This window comes from Tursiops truncatus, chromosome 1, assembly GCF_011762595.2.
Source record: "Tursiops truncatus isolate mTurTru1 chromosome 1, mTurTru1.mat.Y, whole genome shotgun sequence".
NCBI lineage: Eukaryota > Metazoa > Chordata > Mammalia > Artiodactyla > Delphinidae > Tursiops > Tursiops truncatus.
In genome coordinates, this window is record NC_047034.1 from 46490503 (window position 1) to 46512070 (window position 21568).

Here is a 21568-nt window from a genome sequence, read left to right on the forward strand (position 1 = left end):
ACGTGTACTCTTTTACTGACTATGGACATCTGTGGCCTATTATCAATGGAGTTACCCCATAAGCAGAAGAGGTTACCAATTCCAAAGAAAACTTGTAGGAGTTTTTGATGTGTTGACCTATTTCCTCATACTGCCTGCCAACAGTTAGCATACTGCATCCTTTTTATAAATATGAAACAGTGGAAAGAAAATTCATATAATTCTTCAGGTTCTATTTATAGGTGTGAGGTATTATACAAGCAAACAAACTATGAAAGAAATGACTCACTAATCCCATAGGTTTATACTCCAGGCTTAATATTTTAAGTACTGCTATGTGAAGAAAAAACTACAGAACTTCCCACCTATGTCGAAGTCCAGAGTTATCTTAACCGGATCACTGCATAATAAAGTATAGACGTTTTGTGAATGTTCCTGAATTTGAACATATCAATAACCATTGGTCCAAACGATTTCACTCTATATGCATCTATGAGGAAAATATCTTGAGAAAAACTCACTGTTATCAATAACCTTATTCACATCATAACAGAATTAGATTATTAAAGGCCTTTCTTAAGACTGATAAACATGACTGCATAAAAAGAATTTTTAATGTCTTCATAAAAAAGAATATTTGTAAACAACTTTTAAAACCAAGGGACAAATTAGAAAAAAATATTTCCAACATATGATAGGCAAAAAAACCTAATTTTGATAATATACAAAGAGTTATAATTAGATGATCAACAATTAGATAACAAAATAAAAATAAAGATATGAACAGAGAGTGCACAAAAAACACAAATGACCAATAAGTATTTTAAAACATGCTATACCTCACTCATAAATGTAAGAAACATAAATATAAAAACAATGAGCTACTTTTCAATGGACAGATGATAGCAGAGATGGTTTCAATTGCAGACGTGAAAATACAGCTGGCAAGAGTGTAGGGAAAGCAAAGGGACACTCTCATTTTCTATGGACAGGAGAGTGGTTGGTACAGCTTTCTGGAGGGCAGTCTAGCAACATCTTTCACATTTTAAAATGCTTATAAGTTTTGACCCATCAGTTGCTCTTCTATGAAATTATCCTATAGAGTTCTCAACAAATACTTAGAAAATATATACTCAACGACACTCTTTGCAACATTGTTTAAAAACAAATTAAACTGGAGAGAGCTTAACTGTCCACCCATAGAATATTCCATTCAATAAGTACTGTAAAGCCGCTAAAAAGAATATAGTAAATCTATCTATATGTGCTGACTTTAAAATAACAATAACTTACATTTCTTGAGCTTTCACTATGCCAGCCGCTGTTCTAAGCCCTTTACACATGTTGAAGAACTTACTGAGTAAAAACATCTCCAAGATAAACATAAGGGAAAAAAGCAAGGTGCAGAACACACTGTGTACTATGATTTCTATTTCTATCGTAAATATATATGATAAATATCATACATAAATAAAAATATATAAACACACATTTCTATACACCCAGAAAAACTTGGGAATAATACAGAAGGAATAATTTACAGTTATTATCCAGGAAGAATGGGACTGGAAATGGGACTTGGGGAAATAGGAATGTTTTCTTTTTATTTCTTACTTTTTTTTCATAATTTTCTGAATTGTTTGAACTTTATATACATGGATTACTTCTATTTTTAAAATGTTAATATGTGTTACCTGCCTAATTAGGTTACAGTCTGTGTCTATTTTTTTTTTCCTACTTCCACGTATTTTAAAAAACCTAATAAATGTTATTTAGGAAAAAGTAGTAATATGAGAAAACATTAACGTTTCTCTTTATACCCTTCTATGGTATAAGAATTTTTAACACGAGCATCTATTACTTTCAAAATTTAAAAAATCTAGTTAAAAATCAATATTCACTAAGTCAAACAGAACACCCTATCTTCCTTCCTTCCTTCCTTCCTTATGCAGGAAACCCCAGAATACAAGGATGTGGATGAGGACTCTCATGATCCTAAAGCAATCGTTTAGCTGACAGTTTTCTTCTTCCCAATACCAAGTCAATTTAATAATAATTTTTAAAAGATCAAGCTTAGGGCTTCCCTGGTGGTGCAGTGGTTGAGAGTCCGCCTGCCGATGCAGGGGACACGGGTTCGTGCCCCGGTCCGGGAAGATCCCACATGCCGCGGAGCGGCTGGGCCCGTGAGCCATGGCCGCTGAGCCTGCGCGTCCGGAGCCTGTGCTCCGCAACGGGAGAGGCCGCAACAGTGAGAGGCCCGCGTACCGCAAAAAAAAAAAAAAGATCAAGCTTAATTATATAAATAAAACAAAAATAATGGGGGGAAATACAGCTATCAATTATCAATGTGTGAATTATAATGCACACTGCTCTATTTATTCTATGTAACATATGACTTAACAACATAGATCAAGGACGATATGTCTGTGCATACCCGTAAAGCAGCCAATACATGGTGATTGTTAATAGTACATTTAGCATTTTTAATTCTCACAACAACCCAGTAAGATTCCTGGTTAATTGACTAAGCTAGAAAAGTATGAAAACATGGAGAAAGTTTTAGAGTGGCAAATGATAACTGAATTCTATAAACAATTGAATCTACCTTTACGATAGGCACTCCTAACTCTTTTATAGATGTTTTTGTGAGATATTTTTACCAGAAATGGACCGTGAAGAAGCTCCTGAATAATCTCCATGCCCTTTGTCCCAAAGGTCCTTCCTTCCAGGTAACCCTTCCTCACGCGCCCCTCTCTCAGCATACCAAGTGCAGGCGATTCAGAACCTCATGCCTTCACTCTGCAAACAGCCTGACCTTTCTGTCGCCTCTCACACCCCTTCAGATTCTTACCTGTCCAGCAGCAGCTCCAGCACTTCTTTAGTAGAGGCAAAGCCTCTGTACGTTGACAGGAAGATGCTGATGTAGGTAAAGTCATTGTCCCCAAAAGCTGTCAGCAGGTTCTCCACGAGCTTCTCCAACGTGCCAGCTTTTATGGTCCTGATCTTACACGTCTCATACTGACTGACTGTATGCCCCGGAGGCAGCTGGTCGCCTTCAACCTGTACAATAAATTCATGATTTTGATCAGGAGGAATGACTCCCTAAGGTAAAACTGAAAACATTGAAGTAGTGGAAGCATGTTTTCCCTTACTCTTAATTTCCCTACAGGAAAGTCAGGTAAGGCAATCCTCTCACCTGTGAGTGTAGTAGAGCGGGATGGGCGAGCGGGGGCGCGTAGGGGTGGTATGTGCATTCCCTTCCTCTCTAGAAGCAGAGGTATTACTTCGTAGAGGTTACATGTGCTTCTACTTACTTCCCTATCAAGATCTAGGTTGCTGGCATATTCTGTCGAGAATGCTTTCTATGACCCCCAGGATCAAGTTTAGCAAATCTTTATCAATCACTCCGTTTGTACTGTTCCACGGTAAGTTTTCAAACTCATTCTCGAAGACAGCTCCTACAATGGCGTGCCGGAACCGATCGTGCTGACTTTGGAGAGCTGATTGTTAAATTTTTAGATTTGTGTGAGCCAGATGACATCATGCTGATAGCTGGAAAAAATCAGCCATGGGAGGAATATGTTCTCCACAGACATCTAGGGAGATCTGACCGCAATCTGATGTTCTTTAGTTCATGGGAGGCGATAGACTTTCTGATTCAGTGTCACTGGCAATCAACAGAGTTGGCTGAGAAGTGTCTGTACGGAGCAGACCTCGGCTAATCGCTGACGAGTAATGGAAAGGGTAGGTGGGCGCGTGACCCCTGCCTCCTGGAGACTTGCAATGTACAAGAGAAGACGTTTCCTTCTGAAAAGTAGCTATCACGTGAGAATGAAACTGTGAATAGTATTGGTAGGTATAACTGCACCTTGGAGACATAAACCATAATACTAAAGAACTGATTAGTGATAATATCTGTAAATCTTCAAAACTGAGCATGAGGGAAGTGAAATAAACTGAAGAAAAATACAGGTGTGCCTTACATTCTACAATAAACCGGTGCCTAACAAATTATACAGCGACGTGATTTTCAAAGTTTAACCTGTCCTTCATAGGCATAGGGGAAGATGCCCTACAGAGAGGAACTTTTTCTAAGCAAATAATCATTCTAAGTGATGCAAACAATCACCAGGCGATGTCTCTGAATTTGAAGTGTGAATTGTTTTATATCAGATTTTCCTAAATTGAAATCATCAGACGCGTGAAAATTAAAGAAAAGGGGCAAAAAAGAGAGAACCGAACCTCTAAATGATGATATTGCGCTTATTAAGTCACATGTTTGCTATTTCTTCACCTGGCCTGTCAAAAGTTAAACCACTGGAAGGAAATTAAAAGGCAAGATTGCCTTCTGTAAGACCAAAGCCAAGGCCATCACTTTTAGGAGGGGCTTAGAATAGCTTAATGTCATCACAGCTAACTGCTAGCAGGAGTTAATATTAAGACTCCAGCATATGCGGTGGATGACTTGATTTCTTTATTTAATTTTTGAAAGATACTTTTACTTTACCAAGGAAAGGGCAAAATACCAAATGTTTCTTTAGGCCTCTTAGGCCTGTTGACTCAGATCATGGCCTTACAATCATTCTTTATCACACTGTATGTAGTTTTAGCATAGGCCTAATAGTATCCATCTGTCTTCCAGGAGCTTCAGTTAACTTTAACTAGAAACAACAAATGAAGAATATATATGGTTTCAAAGTCTAATTATGTTCTTAATTACTTGGTACAGTGTTGTCCTAAGTGTGTGCTGTAAAACAAACGCTAGTTCCAAAACAAAAGGTCCTGCAGTCAAGTTTGGAAACTACAGAGTTAAACGAAGTCCAGTATACTTCTTTGTTGTAGAATTTCTTAAAGTTTTTAACATGTTAACATGGTATGAAACTCCAAAAGAAGGATATGGTATATGACATTTTCTAATGGATTTCCCTTTAGTCTCACAGCATCTTGCAGAACATCAGAATGAACATACTTTGGAAAATGTTAGCTTAGTAAGTCACTGTGACGCATTTCAAACTTAAATCACATATGCCACTTTTTACTTAAAAAAAAGAAAAATCAAGACACTATAAAATAAAATGTTAATCTTTATCTTCGAACATCTATGTTCCAAACTTACGGTTACCAAGTGGGAAAGAGGGGGATGGGATGACTGGGAGATTGGGACTGACATACATACACTACCATGTACAAAATAGATAACTAATGAGAACCTACTATATAGCACAGGGAACTCTACTCAGTGCTCTGTGGTCACCTAAATGGGAAGGAAATCTAAAAACAGGTGTATATATGTATACGTATGACTGATTCGCTTTGCTGTACAGCAAGAAACTAACACAACCTTGTAAAGCAACTACACTCCAATAAAAATTAATGTAAAACAAAAATCTATGTTCCTTTGATCTCTTTCTTACTACCCAAATTTAGGGATATTTTGTGTTTTTTACTTTGTCACCTCAAAAGATCTGGCCAACATAATGATCAGTCTGATAATATTAAAAAGTAGTAGTTAAAAAACATACCTCAATTTCAAATGTTAACAACAACAAAAGGAATGGCTTCTCAGTTTCTACAGATATTCAAGCTCTAATCCTAAATCAAGTTTCCTTACCTTGTGACAATGTCAGGGTTCCCTCACCAATTTTATAATTTGATGATTCTTACTTCTTTACTCACAATGCAAATTCCACTTTAAATCTTTTCTTATTAGAAGTAATAACTATTTAAAAGAACTGATTTTTCCCTAAGCAGTGATGTCGCCAAAAAATTCAAACACAGAGAAAAATGCTTGTCAAAGACCCTGATGAAGTGGGTCCCTTTTCCTGCCAGAAAGCAGATTTGGCAGGAAGCCAAGTTTCTCCCTTGGGAATGGAATCATGTTACTCATTAACCCAGTCGCCTCCCTTCACTCCTCCTTTTACTCTGGAAAAAACCTCAGTATGCATGCTTGATCCCCATAAGTCCCTTTAATGGTTTCTGTTCCTCAGTGTTTTTATCTGTACCTTAGGAAGAACCATGATTGAGCTCACAGAATGGCTAATAGAATATTCTGCAATATTTAGATTTTAAAAATCATTCTCTCATTGCAACAGGTGAGCGTCAATGGCAATATCATAAAATGAAGTACAGGAATTGCTCTGATGCCTAAAGTCATTCTCACAAAAATTAACAATGCAATTTAAGATGGCAGAGCACTTGCTTACTCTCATTTTCTGCACATTTGCTAAGTACCCTAATATCTCTTTGCTATAGCAGGGGGAAGGCCAGATTTTCGAAGATGAGTTTTAATTTACCAACATTCAGATAAAGTACATTTTTATGAAATAAAAATTCTGTAATTATCTGCTTGTTACTGGAATTGAAATAAAATTATACAAAAGTGAAACACACAAAAATACACCACGCCTATGGTTAGAATGGAGAAGCTAAAATTGTAGTTTCATTTTTGCAGCAAAATATTCAATAGCTACATGACCCTTAAGAGACTTTAGGGTCTGTTTTTGTTTGTAATATCTCAATACCTTTAAATTCTAGTTTAAAAGAATAGTTGGGAGAGGCGGCGGGGAGAGCCTTGGCAGACAAGTGTTTAAAAACCCAGACTTAGAGAGCAAGACATGGAGAGCTGAGCATGCCCTCTGGGTTAGCACGCTAACAGGAAACAGCTCAATCTGGATTTAATCAGAGACCATCGCTTTACTGACAAGATCATGATACTGAGGCCACAAGAATGTTTCATAATTGTTTTTTTGGCCAATCCTTCTGCCATTAGAATTCAGCTTTTCCTAAGAGAACATGCCTGACTCCTATGGGGTAAATATCTAAAACGCTGCCCAACTGTCCTAGCCATGGAATTTCCATAATTACCAATTTTGACATAAGGGGAACAAGAGAAAGAGAATGTGAGAGATGAAATGTGCCATGTTTCAACCGTGTTTCCAGTCATTGAGAAATATACTCTTTCGCATTCTAAAATGTAAACTGTTCACAACTTGGGTGTTTCTAATTTTAAAAAAATTGTCTTCCATCAATATAATCCTTTAGTCATCTGATACTTTAACAGGGAACGTGTTAAGTAAACAACCTCATTAGACTGGAGACAGTATGAAGTCCTTCTCCAAGCCATGCTTAATCTTCAGTACATCAGTTCTCAGGCAGCCTGGCTTGAGCAGAAACGTAAATAGTGAGCACTCTTCCAGTCACACATAACTCTCTAAGAAAATCTAAATCCCAGAGCCAAGGTTTTACAGAACTTTAAGAATAGCACATTGCTCTCTGTACGCTCATCCCAGAACACCAAGGGTCCATTTTGTAACATCTATTCAAATGCTCTGTAACCACCACCCAGAAACAATAAGAAACCACCACAGTATAGGAAATGCTGTGAGATGACTCACAAACTCTGATCATTTGTCCATATTGCCCAAATACGTCTAGATTAAATGTCCTTGCCATGCAAAGAAAAAACATGTGTATATAATGGCACAAAGCAGAACGTTATGGAGAGGCCAGTGCATCTGAGTATAGAGATCTATTTACACGTGGGACGTTCAGAGACGTAAGGCACAGTCTGTACGAAACTTAAGGCATGTGATGTCAAGCTCAGTGTGAGCTTCTGCGTCGTGTGAACTTCTACTCTGGGTGTCAACTAACTTCTTTTGCTAGGTTAGGGTTGCTAGGATGCCCAGCTAAATTTTAATTTCAGAAAAATAATAAATGAGTAATTTGGGAGCGTAAGTATGTCTCATGCAGTATCTAGGACCTACTCATACTGAAAAATGATTTGTTGTTTATCTGAATTTCCGAATGAACCTGGCATCCTGTATTTTTATTTCCTAAGTCTGGCAATTCGCTGCTAAGTGCATACAAAGGGTACGGAACGGATCTCTCATTTATTCATCTACTTATTCAGGCACACATTAACCAAACGGTACTATGTGCCAGGCACTGTGCGAGACAGTAGAGATACAAAGGTAAATAGCATGCAGTTCAGACACCCAGGATGTTCAGTCTGAAGGAGGAAACAGACACAAAGAAACCATTATAATGCAATATGAGTAAAATGGTGGACAGATAGGCAGATACCATGGAAGAACCAGGAGCGACTCTACATAGAGGCAGCATCTGAAAGTGACTGGAAAGATAAGGATACCACCCACATGAAAGAAAACTGAGAAAGAGAAGCCAGATTCTTGTGAGGCAGAGGCACTGAATTCCACTTTAGTCATGTAAAACTTGGGAATTCCCTGGAGGTCCAGTGGTTAGGACTCTGCACTTCCACTGCAGGGGGCACTGGTTCGAACCCAGGTCGGGGAACTAAGATCCCACATGTCGCACAGCATGGCCAAAAAAAGGGGGAAAAAAAGAAAAGTAAAATGTGAAGTATCTTTGGGATTTTCCAATGGTACCGTCCAACAGGCAGTCAGAATCCAAAAGCAGGGGGATAGGTCTAAGATGGAAATATATAGAAGTCACATCAATTAAAACAGCTTCACCCTCCAGGCAGAGTGAACAGAAAAAAAGGACTAGAGGGCAGAGGATGGCATCTAGAAGAATACCCAAATTAAGAGGGTTCCAAGAGCAAAGATGTCAAGCACCAGAAGAAGCACCTGCACATATGGCCAATTTACACTCATCTGATCTGTGGTAGCACTTCTGGACAGAGAATCCAGGAGTGATCTTCACTGCCAGATTCATATAGATGCCAACACATGCACCTTCCACCTAATTACACAAACATACCGAGGTCTAGCCAGCAGCATGCTGGAGCCAGCCCGTCCCGCTTGCAAGAGCTGATTGTAGACATTCCTCAATCCTATGTTCCATGACATCATGTTGGTATTGTGAATCTGGTCATGGTGGAAATATCTACACCATGGAAATTGGCAAACTGGCTACAAATCGGGGCTTTGGGTCTGGAGAGTTGATTTATCAGCACACCACTGCCTAGAAGTCCCCCTCAGATTATGCCAATGGCAAATTCAGGAGAGACTTCATTCTGGTAGAACATTTTTCTCTTTCTGTGTCCACTCCAGTTAAGGCATGTGTGTTGTCACCATGACCTTTGACCTCACAGAAGATAGAAAATTATGCCTCTGAACTAAGAAAAAAGGAGAAGAGGTAGAGGAGCATGTGCCTGACAAATTAGCGTGCTCTTAAAAAAATTACAAGATCCCCAAGAGCTGACTTTGCTTGAAGCCACACACGTTAGAATGTGGTCAGATTTCTACGATGAGTACGCTTCATCCTCAGGAAAATGCTAAGAGAGCTGTAATAACAAACAAGGGCCAGTGTTTTGTCAGACAGAAATCCCAGTCCCTTCCGCCATCCTGTCTCAGCAGAGTTTCCTAGATCATCCCAAAGAGTCCAGGAACTCTCCAAGGGGAAACAGGAAGTTGTGTTTTCCATCTCCTAAAAAATGGTCATCCTCCTGGCTGTGAATCTGTTCTGCCTGGTGTTAACCCATAACAGACTGGATCTTCTCTCACACAAACCCCTACTGCTGGCATTCTGGTCCTCCTCCTTTAAGGAGTCTCTAAGGAGGCAGATTCAAAAATTAAGCGGATTTAAGGGAGTTTGCTGACTCTGTTTTTCAAATAAAATAATTTCACTTTTATATGCTACTCTGCTGCTTGAAACTCAGAACGCTAATGATTAGGATGGTTAAACGGCTTCCCTTTCCATCTCTGAGGCCAATTTACTATCGTACCTAGGGCAATAACTTAAAGTTTCAATGTCTCGGTCATTGGCTTTGCAAAATGAAGAAATCACATGCTATTTTGAGAAGTTCAAGGATTTACAAATATGGGGGGAGGGAGGTTTGAACTAAAATAGTCACCGCTGCACGTGCCAAATTACATCACAAATTGTCACACAGGATTTTTAGTGTCCAGAGTGAACTTGCAAAATTCACAGCTCCCTCCTGTCTCACACATTCAGACCTCAAATGCCCAAGGTCTTCCTATGCTGAGGTCATAGGTTAACAGGCGCCCTGGCTTTCTGGAACTCATTCTGTTTTTGTGCAACCGAGCCAACCTCTGTCTGAAAAGGTCAGCAGGGAGTAGTGAGCTTCTGTGGGACCTAATATTCTCTGTGAATGAAGCCTGCTTTGAATGGAAAGGCTTCCTCACAGCCCAACAGCTTTCCCAGCCCTCCATAAATCCCACTGACAGTTCCACGGGGCTTCATCTCCTGTTGAGATGTAAAGTGTTCCTTCACCAGGCTTTGCGGGAGCAGAGGGTGGCAGTTGCCTGATGTTTCCTAACTGAATCATTAGCTTGATTCTTCTTCTGCACACCACATTAAGGAATCTCTTATCCTCCCCACTTTCCTATGGGATAAATTCAGTTTTAAGCAAAGTAAACATTTAGTTCCCACTATTATTATCACCTATTACGATACAAGCATAAAAATCAAGCCCCATTATCAAAACGCCAGCAAAATCATTATTCCCCTGGGTTTCAGAATTTGAGGAATGACTATCCAGCTTCCTCCTTTTCTGCTCCAAAAATGAATCTCTCAAGCCTATGTGAGCTTATGAATTCCAATGTACGGTTGCACTTTACAGCTCCCACGAAGCTCTGGGACACAGAGTCCCTGGCAAGCACTTTACCCTCAGCGCTGCAGTTGGCACAGGTAGTATTCCGAGATCATGCACGGGCCTGTAGAACTGGCTACCTACAGAGTGACAAGGTATCTTTCAAGCATCCTACCAGGTGATCCAATCTAGGGCAAAGTATGAAGACCGATTTAGTTTATCTTGACCTCTCTCTGAAAGATACACCGAAGTAAACTGACTTTTTTAAAAACAGGTTTTCCTATTCATAAGCTGCAAATTAATTCTAAGAGAATCATCCTTATGCCCTGAATAAAAAGGAAGAGAGGGTTAACAGATATTTATGGAGCCTTTATGGGTTAGATGCTGAATCCTTGTAACAATCCTTGGGTATAGGAATTACTCTTACTTGACTTGAGGACACTGAGGTTTGGAGAAGTGAGCTGTCTCACCCGGTTAGCCAGCCAATTAGCATAACTGACAGAGTCAGAATATAAAACTAGCCCTGTCTTTCTACTACAGCGTGTTGCATTAAAATGCAAAGTGAGGGCTTCCCTGGTGGCGCAGTGGTTGAGGGTCCGCCTGCCGATGCAGGGGACACGGGTTCATGCCCCGGTCCGGGAAGATCCCAGATGCCGCGGAGCGGCTGGGCCCGTGAGCCATGGCCGCTGAGCCTGCGCGTCCGGAGCCTGTGCTCCGCAACGGGAGAGGCCACAACAGTGAGAGGCCCGCGTACCGCAAAAATAAATAAATAAAACGCAAAGTGACACAGTATTGGTTATTCAGTCTCCTTATTTGTACACCTAAGACTAGAATCTCCATACTTAACAGCACTGTTGTAAGAAAGAGATAAAATTAGATAATAGATCTGAAAGCATGTTGAACGGTTACAAGAACTATTCAGGATTCTACAGGTAAAAGAAAATATTGTATGTCATACTAAAATCCCTCTCTTTTCATTTTCTTTCCCCTACCCCAATTACTTTCACCAAAATTAGGTCTTATGACAGCAAATATTCTCTGGCATTATCCCTCTTACTTCCTGACATGGACTGAGATCTTTAACACCTAAAGATTTTTTTAAAAAATACTGTTTTGTGTTAAACACCCTCTTTGGAGGAAAATGAAACTTCCCCTTCATTATTGTGGTTTCTTAAATGGGTAAATTAAGTCCAAGAAAGATGAATGACTTCGCTCAAGGGCTCCAAAAGATGCCAGGAGAACAAGGTCAGTAAGTTGCATGAGAAGTTACTGGATAACACAGTGTAGGATCCCTGGGGGTTGCAGGGGGACTCATTAATAATCTAATTTCCAGATTATTAATTAGTTTTCCTACCTGCTAGGTTTATAAATCTCTCTAGTCATGAGACAATTGCCTCATATTTTTAGAAAGAAAGGAAAATGAAAGCAAAATGACAATATGATTGGTTATGTGATACAGCCAGACAAAGTGGCGCTGACACTTAATACAAATAGAGGAGAGGGCAGAGGATAGAGAGAATTGATACCTGGCAAAAACACAGATCCAATTTCCCCAAGCAAACAGAAACTTTTGAGAAGAGAACCATGTTGTCCACTAGACTTTAATGTGTCGAAAGTATATGTAAAAAAGTAGGCATGTCAGTCGTAAAGAAAATATTTATCTTCCTAATAACATGCTCATCATTCCCATGGCTCATGACCCACTCTTGATGTCAGTTAGGAAAAAGAGTATTAAAAGAGCTCCCATTATGCAAAGAATCCAAATGAGGGGCTAAGGGAATCTACAAAAGCAATGAAAGACTATACTCTAAAAACTTAACAGTAGAGGTTATATGAATGTGAATTTTTTCATTTAATGGGATGGAAGGAACGATGTGTAGAGCTTAACATCAGTGAATATTTAATAAATTAAATAAATGCCAGGTAAATAAGCAGTGGCCTTACAGACAGAATTTCAGCACTGATGGGGATAAAGGTCTCTTGCAACCCTGAGCTTCCACTTCCATGCCTTCAGAAGGAAGGCATGGAACTAGATTCTTTTTCTAGTTCCAGGTCAATTAATCTTCAAATATTTGTTAGTGCCCTCTGTTTGTCTCAGCAGTGAGCTAGAATAACTCTTTCTAATTTAATTGCTTTTGTTATTTCCTAAATACACTTGAGAGGATCCATTCATTCAACATCTATTTGTTGAGTTCCTACTCATGTGACTGCTGAAAGCCAAGGTAACAACAGAGAACCCAACAAGATGTTGACTTGCACAGAAAAGTCCCCTTCCTCTGCAACTAAAGGAGAAGAAAGCAGATGGATGAGCCGTCATGACTGGATCTGGGCTTGGTCTTATGAAGCCCATTCCCTAGAGTCAGAGTCTTCAAATTACCCAGTCCTGAGAGTTTAAAGCTACTCCGCAAGGAATACCACAGAGAGATATGGCTGATTTTACCATGACACGCAAATAGATAGAAGCTATGACTATAAAGAGAGCGACTCTTTCTAATCAATGCTATAGAACTGTAAATAGTAATTGGAGATGGAACCACTGGCCAAATTAAATATATACAGTCCTCAGCCATAGCTTCTCTGCGACACCTCCAGCCATGCTCTGGTAACAGACCAATGGACTGCGTCATTCATTTGTATAGATCGAATCAGTTTTATTTTTAACCAAAGGCACTACTCAACTTCATAAAGACTGTATGTTCAGAAAAGCTTCTAAAGTTTTAGTTATAGTCGTTTGAGTTTCTGAATATAAGATATTTTAAGATCTTTTTGGTAAAAGATGTCACTAAAAACAATGTACATCTTGGAATTTGTCTGTTTCCTTGAACACACTAAGCAGTTTTCAAGAGGATCGCTTGAGATGCTGGATAAAATCAGATTCCTGAGTCCATATTCCAGAGATTCTGATCAGTAGACTTAAAATAAAGCCAAGGGATCTGCATTTTAGCCAGCATCCCAGATAATTTTAAATGCAGAAGATCTACTGACTACCCTTTGGGAAATACTGTACTTGACAATGCAAAAACCAAGATGAGTAAGGTTTATTGATGGGATAAAGGAGAAGTTGATTAACCAATATAAAGCTTAGACAAAGTCGTGTGGCCTCTCTTAGTCTTAGTTTCCTCATTTGTAAAGTGGGAACAGGTTTACCTTTACCTTCCTTTACTCACCTTGATGTTGCATGGATGATTCCCAAAAAATGTGGGATAAGCTTTGAACCGCTTGAGATAAAAGAACTACATAGTAAACTAAGGTATTATTGACACTTATTCAATGGCCTGAGATGCTTTCAAGCAAACCAAGTGATCTTTCTTATGTGTTTATCTTATGAAATTCAATGGGTTTTCCCACAAGAAGGGAAGGTATTACATGGGCCTACAGAGTTTACTTCTGCCCTCATTACTCCTCCACCTGGTTGTCGATCCCGTGGAAATGCTTCCTGCAGAACTGGCACTGTGGATTCCCACCTGAAACTGTCTGCCCCTTGTGCTTACAAACATCACCTTCTCAACAACAACAATCATTCTACAATAATTCTAAGTGCTTTCTATGTGTCCCATAATAACCTTAGAGAGCAGATAAATTTCTTATCCCCATTTTACAGATATGTTACAGAAAAGTGAGGCCCAGAGAGGCTAAGTGACTTGTCCCAGGGCACACAGTTAAAAAGTGGCCAAAGCCAGGATTCAAGTCCAAGTGGTATGGACCCACAGTCACACTTAACCAGAATTCTATTTCATCTCCTTCAAGGGTCTCCTGTGATACTACAGGTGGGTCACTAGTTCTTGGTCCTTCACTTACCATCAGTATGGAAACATTCCCAACCTCAAGCCTCTTTCCTTCTTAGTCTATACTCTCTTTCTGGCCATTCCATACATACTACACACTGCCCCCGCCCCCCGTTTCACCTAACACAAATATTATACTAACTCCCAAATCTTTAACTCCAGTTCTTACTTTCCTTCTAAATTCTAGACATGAATTTCCAATTACTACACATCCACCTGGATGATCCATAAGGAACTCTAACTCAACGTGTACAAAAAGAAACTCATTTTACTCCTCTAAAATCTCACCCCTTCTCTAGCTCTGACTTCGTTAACGGTCCAAGTCATAAACCTACAAATCATCTTTATTCCCGACTTATCTCCCCCTCACCTCCAAAATCCAACCTGTCCCATTCCCTAAATATCTCTCCATTCTATTCTTCTCCCCCATCCTCCCTGTCTTACCCTAATTTAGACCTCATTTCTTAACTGGGTATGTATAACAAGCACTTAAATTGTTTCACTTGCCTCTAGTCTTGCTAAAATCATCTTTCTAAAGCACAAATCCTAGTTTCAGAATAAAGTCCAAGTACCTGCCAAAGCTAAACATGCCTATCCTATAACTCAGCAATTCCATTCCTAAAAGATACAAGTATTATGCCCACTGAAAGACAGGGACAGAAACATTTATAGCAGCTTCATTTATAATAGCCAAACACACTTTCCATAGTATGTTGTAAGCATTTGTTTACTGACAGGCATCCTCCGCTAGACCCTACAATTGTTAAAGGCAAAGTCTAGTCATGTGAATATTTATAGCTCCAGAAATTAGCCTATAACCACATCAATAAGTACTTCAAGAATCTTAAATAAATATGTTTTTAAGATAAAAATGAGTTTTTCATCTAACAAATCTATCTAATGATACTATGTTCCCTAAGTAACGTTTTTCTTGATTCTTCTAAATTCAATCAAATAAAAAAATATGTACATACACACAAGAAAAGTCTGTCCATACACAATAAAAGTATACAATGCTCGCTCATCACCTCTGAGTTGGACTGCTAAGGTAAATACCCTTTCAAATTGTTTTTACGGCATCCCTAGTAATCTTTTAAAGACACAAATCAGATCATGTCACTCCCCTGCTTAAAGCCTCTCGCTGGCTTCCCATGACACTTGGAATAATAGGCAGACTCTACCATGGCCCACAGGCCCTTCCTGCCTACCTCCCTGACTCCACCACCAAAATCATCTCCCTCCCTCCCTAAGCCCCAGCCATACCAGTCTTCTTTCGCTTCGTCAAACACAGCAAGCTCGTTCACACCTAAGGATTTTTTTGTGTTTGTTCCTTCTGCCTAACACGCTGCTCAGCCTGATTTTCTCCTGGTGGGTCCTTCCCCTCATTCACTGCTTTTGATCAAGCAGTATCTCCTCAGATACACCACCTGGACCATCCCTCCGGTGTCCCACTACCCATCTTCCCCGGCCAGGCCAGATCATGTCATCTAGGTTAACTGCCTTATAGCCCTGACTTGTTTGCATGTTTACTGTCTGTAAATTCTGCAACAGCAGAGCTCTTATCTATCTTGTTCACTACTATATCCCTGGGGTATAGAATAATGTCTAACACACAAGTGCTCAGTAGATGTTTGTTGTAATGAGTGAAAAACAATGTTGTAATTAAATGGCAAATCATTTAAAAATCTGAATGAAAGGCTGATTATACTCCATAGATCTATGGAAGAATGCCAAACTCTCCTCGGAACTAAAAAATCTTAGGTAAACAAAGTTAACTGTTTCTATCTCTTCACAGCAGTTGAGAACTACAGTGAATTCTCAAAATGACTATTTGGAGCTTTTTTTGAGTCTCCATTAATTCCATACTTGGTTATCATGATTATAAAAATTACTGAAGGGCTTCCCTGGTGGCGCAGTGGTTGAGAGTCCGCCTGCCGATGCAGGGGACACGGGTTCGTGCCCCGGTCCGGGAGGATCCCACATGCCGCAGAGCGGCTGGGCCCGTGAGCCATGGCCGCAGAGCCTGCACGCCCGGAGCCTGTGCTCCGCAACGGGAGAGGCCACAACAGTGAGAGGCCCGCGTACAGCAAAAAAAAAATTACTGAAGTCATGGGGTTTTTTTCCTCCAGAATTCATCAAGATCGAGTCCCTGAATCAAACTACACATCACAAGGATCTCTCGTTCTCTGAGGCTGACACTGTCCTCACTGTTCTGTCAGATGTAAATGCCACTGAACCAATTTCTTGCTTTGAAAACAAAGAGTGGGAATATGCTCTTGTTTTGACTTCTTGCAGCTCCAACTGGGAGTATCTGAGGAAATGAATACACAAGCTAATCAACCAGCTACATACATAATGTAAGTGTAAATACACTACAAGTTTACTTATGAGGTGTTGGACTACCAAGAAGCTTCCAATACTTTCTGCATGAAAGACATGGTATAAAGTAAATAAGGGGTTTATTTGAAGCCTTTTACCGTCCCCTTTCTTCTGTGCCAGGTTCTAAGCCTTGAACACTAAGAACGCTGTTTGAGGTCCCTGAATTTATAGTAAGTTTGTATTACTGAAACAAATAAGTGCTCTAACGTCGCATTCTAGAATGCTAAGTAAGGGTGCTTTCCACCTTATAACAAGGCTAACTTGCTATCCCAGGCATTAAACCCTCTTCAGTGGAGGTCTAGAGGACTGCAGCTTTACAACAAATCCTACTTTCATTCATTCATTTATTCCGAAATATTTAGTGAGCTTTTACTATGCTTAAGTTGCTATATTATAAGACACTGCAGATACAGAAGTGAACACAGACATGGTCTCTATCTGCATGAAGCCAACATTCAAGCAGAGAAGACAAATACTAAACAGATAATTTAACAATTAACTATCTAATGCCAAGAGAGATCACAGCTCTCCATAAAAAGGTGCTAAAAGAATATAAGGTAAAGGGATCAGACTGTGTCCTGGTGATCAGGGAAAGTTTCACCGAGGAAACAGAGATCAGAATAATCAGCAGGTGTTCACCAGGCAAAGGTTGAGGGAGAGAATATTTCAGGTGAAGGAACTGCATGCAAATGCCCTGAAGGAGGAAAGAAACCTGGCATCCTGGAGGATAAAGAGAAGCTGACGTGGCCAAAGGAGAGGGAGCCAGGGTAGGTAGGGTGGCAGGAGACAAGCTTAGCCAGGAGAAGAACGGGAAGCCACTAAAAGATTTTAAGCAGGGAAGTATACCATGATCAAATATAACATGGATCTACAAGAAGAATGAACTGCAGGAAATAAGAAAGGATTCAATTAAAAGACTGCTAAAGAATGCAAAGGTTTCTCAAAATGTGGAATGTGATCCACTTGCATCAGAATCACCTGAGGTACTTGTCAAAAGCAGATTCATGGAGCCAACCTCCAACCTACAAAATGCAGCTCCCTGTAACTGGGAAATCAGCAGTTAGTCCTAGATTATTATAATAAACTTCAATGATTAAGAAGCACAGTAATAATGCCAGAGGAATTCCAATGATCATCAAATGAAATAAACCAGGATTGAAGTAAAATCCTCTGCTTTTACTTGGGCATGAGTTCCCTCTTCTAAAATTTTGGTGGTACCACTCTCCTCTCCAGCTCCCTTTCTCCCTTACCTATAGCAAGGGACCGATTTTATTCTTTCTCCATAGTCATCAACTGCTATTAGTTTTATTCAGAGCAGAAGCATACACTTACTTTGACTTGTTCCTGACAGGAGCAGATCAGAGTAAATGAACGCATAAGTTAATCAGTGCTACTATACAAGTCCATTTCTGACTAGAAAAGCTCAGACTGGGAATAATGTTATCTTGCGTTTGTGTGGCCCTAATATTCAAAGCTCTTGTATATACACAATCTCATTTGATTCTCACAATAATCCCAATTTATAGATGAGGACACTGAAGGCTCAAGGGGCTAAGTAACTGACCCAGTCACATTCCTAGAAATTGACAGAGGCCAGAGTCCAGCCCGGACCCTTCAGACTCCAAAGCCACATTCAAGGAGCAGTGCCACGTGGCTCCAGCAGGTCGGACCCCCAGGTGCTCATGGAAGGTCCCCCAGGTACTGCCCTCTGCCCCTCATGCCACACACATTAAATAGTGAGAGCCGACTGACTCCACGTCAGGTTCTGTGAATGAATCACCAACTCTCAGGTCCTATACTCAACGGCAAGTCAAAATTCCCTCTATGGGGTACTGGGAGGGAAAAGACGCCACCGTAGACAAATTACGACATAGCTGTTCCAAGTCGCCAAAACTACTTGAACATAAATATTTAGATTTCGTATTAACACGACAGAGGTCACGGGGCTCTGGGAAATTATAACTGTCTTAATCAAACAAAACATAAACTTCTCTTGTCAAACAGGTGTAATGGTCATGTTGCCAGTAGTAATTGTATGTTTGGATTTTCAAAAATGCCTTCTCCTCTCCCATTTAAAAGAAAAAAAAAAAAGCTGCAACATTTCCCTTTCCAGGAATGTGATTTAACTTAATAGCTAAGCTAATAATCACTAGCTGCTTATTTGGTGCAAACAAAGAAAGCACTGTCTCTGCAAGTGGGCACAATGGTTCTGAATGTGAGATGGATTTAAGTATCTGGTTGTGAGCGACCATTACGTTATGTAACGAACGGAGCTGCATGAATACCTATTACATAACCCCATACTGCCTGGGCACGCTAATTAAAGTGGGGGGACTTTCCCATCACATGAAGAAGCTCTCCTGAGTCACTTCTATAACTTGTAAGGTTAAGAAACTTAAATTATACTGAGCCAGGGAAATTGTATACACAGTTGTTGTGTCCAAAATAAACCATGAAAGAGGGGAATAAGAAAAAAAAAAGGTTTCTGTAGGGACTAGAAGGTAACTGTCCTGGAAGAGGTAGAAGGTGGCCAGGCTGGAACTGAACCGAAGAGCTATGCTTTGTAGCTCTAACTGGGGAGAAATGTAGCATTTTTCAAATATACTTATGTAATCTGATGGACACCTAGCACTTAGTTGGAAGCACATAAAGTCGTCCCTCGGTAGGTATCCGCGGGTGATTGGTTCCAGGACCCTTGAGAATGACAAAGTCCACAGGTGCTCAAGTCCCTTACATAAGATGGTGCAGTACTGTCACACAACCCACACACATCCCCATGTACTTTAAATCATCTCTAGATTACATATAATAGCTAATACAACATAAATACTACTTAAATAGTTGTAATAACAATGTAAATGCTATGTAGATAGTTGCCGAAGTGGCAAATTCAAGTTTTGCTTTTGGGAACTTTCTGAAGCTTTTTTTCCTGAGTATTTTCTAGCCACAGTTGCATCTGCAGGTGGGAAACCCGTGGATACAGGGGGCCAACTGTATTGATTCATTTTGTCAAAAAGGCACGAGAGGCACAAGATGTCATCTAAGAAAGCAGTAGTCGGTGTGGAGGCAAAACCAGTGAGGGTTTCTAATTTATTCATTTGTAAGTTTAGCCACCACATACTTCTCTGTAGCTCCAGCATCTAACTAATTCCACACCTTCTGAGACTGGGAAGGAAGGAGGCAGTACCTTTAACATTTCCTTCCAGTAGCCCTGGAAGGAAGCTGTTCAGGGTGCAAACGAGGCCAAGGAAAAAACCAAAGTTTTAACAAACCAGTACAATTTAAATCACGTAACAGTGATCCTTCACGGGGAAATTTGATGTTGAACCTAGAAAGAGCTGTTTTCTCAGTGAGGAACCTTTTAAACAGCAACATTCTAAAAGTTTTATTAATTCGATGGAAATGTCTCTGTTCTTCTGCCTTCAGAAGTAGAATATCCTGAGCATGATTTAAACCTTCATTCAGAGCTCCATGAGCATCAGCGCTACAAGGGATTGTACATGTGTCCCCCAGAGACAATGACAGAGAGCAGTGCTTAGTCCAAAGCGAAATGATCCCATAGGGTTCAATGCCTGCTATCTAATCATCATCACTTTCTCACATTCATTTATTCAACAAATAAATATTCATTGTGTCTTCTGTCTGCGAGGTACTGTTCTAGACTCTGGGGAAGAAAGGACCAAAACCCACGTCCTCTTGGAACTCACCTTCTAATGCAGGAGAGAGGCAATCAATCTGTCTGTCAATTACAAAGCAAAAACAGTACCTTACACAGTAGTTAAGTGGCAAGGAGGGTGAAGCTGAAATGGAGGTCGGTGAGCTCCAGGCTGGGGGAGGGCTGCAATTTAAGTGAGTGGCTAAGAGTAGGCCTCACTGAGACAGTGACATATGAACGCAGCCTTCCACTGGATGGTCCATGTCTGTTATTATGAGCATGTCTACCTCTAAAAGCCCCACTCTCTTCAAATTTGCCATATCCATTATGACTATACATAAATAACCAACTTTGTTATGTATTAGGAATTAACATGGTATATATTAAGAATGATGGCCTTTCCTACAGGGTGAGAGCTATTTGGGCTACTCAGAGAATTTTTTCAATAACTTTCAGTTTTTAAGTATGCTCTGGAAAGCTGAAATAACCGAAACTGAGAGAGTGTTACTCTGCTGTTTTCTAGAGTACGTAAGCCTCTAACTCCGGCGCCGCCGTCCCCTGGGCTAATGAACTAGCCTGCTTCTCCCCCTTACCGCTCCAGCTACGCTTCTCCTGACTCCTAGACCAGCTGCTCTCTGCCTTCTTGCCTCCTGAATATGACATCACCCAAGGCCCTCACCCGTGTTCTATTTTCCGTATCGTCCATTCTTACTGCTTCACTCGTCGCTGAGTGAGCGATACCCAAATGTATTCCTCTAATCCCAAACCTCTTCTAACTGGAAAACTTCTCCAGGGTGCGATGTCTAAAATTAAAATGGCCATGGAACCCCCTTCCCATCAGCACCACAAAGAAGCTCTTCTTCCCGAAATCCCATTTCTGCCAATGGCATCACTATCCTCTCAGCTCAACTGCACCGAAAATCTTAGACTCATCTTTGACTCCGCACTGCGGTCACCAGGGAAACAGCTGCTGATGCTTTCTTCTAGGTTTTTATCTGCTCTGCTGATAGGAGGGAATGAAAACAATTTGAAGATGTAGTTGTGATCACTAACAAAGAGTTACCGCTGCAGGATTTACAGGAACCTTGGGAGAAAGTGATTATGTTCTCCTACAGGTGTCAGACAGAATCCCAAACGTTAGGAAAACACTGTTTTTTAGGGATAAGTTGGGAGATTGGGATTAACATATTCATACTACTATACATAAAATAGATAACTAATAAGGACCTACTGTAT

At 40.2% G+C, this 21568-nt stretch overlaps 1 protein-coding gene across 3 annotated transcripts in view; it reads right to left on the minus strand.

Moving 5' to 3' along the window:
* RGL1 (ral guanine nucleotide dissociation stimulator like 1) overlaps positions 1-21568 on the minus strand; it is a 279931-nt gene that overhangs the window by 92176 nt on the left and 166187 nt on the right. For all 3 annotated transcript variants that reach the window (XM_073803624.1, XM_019952563.3, XM_019952564.3), the window contains one exon: positions 2831-3039. In XM_073803624.1, coding sequence (XP_073659725.1) covers positions 2831-3039 — 209 coding nt within the window. The remainder of the gene's footprint in view (positions 1-2830; positions 3040-21568) is intronic.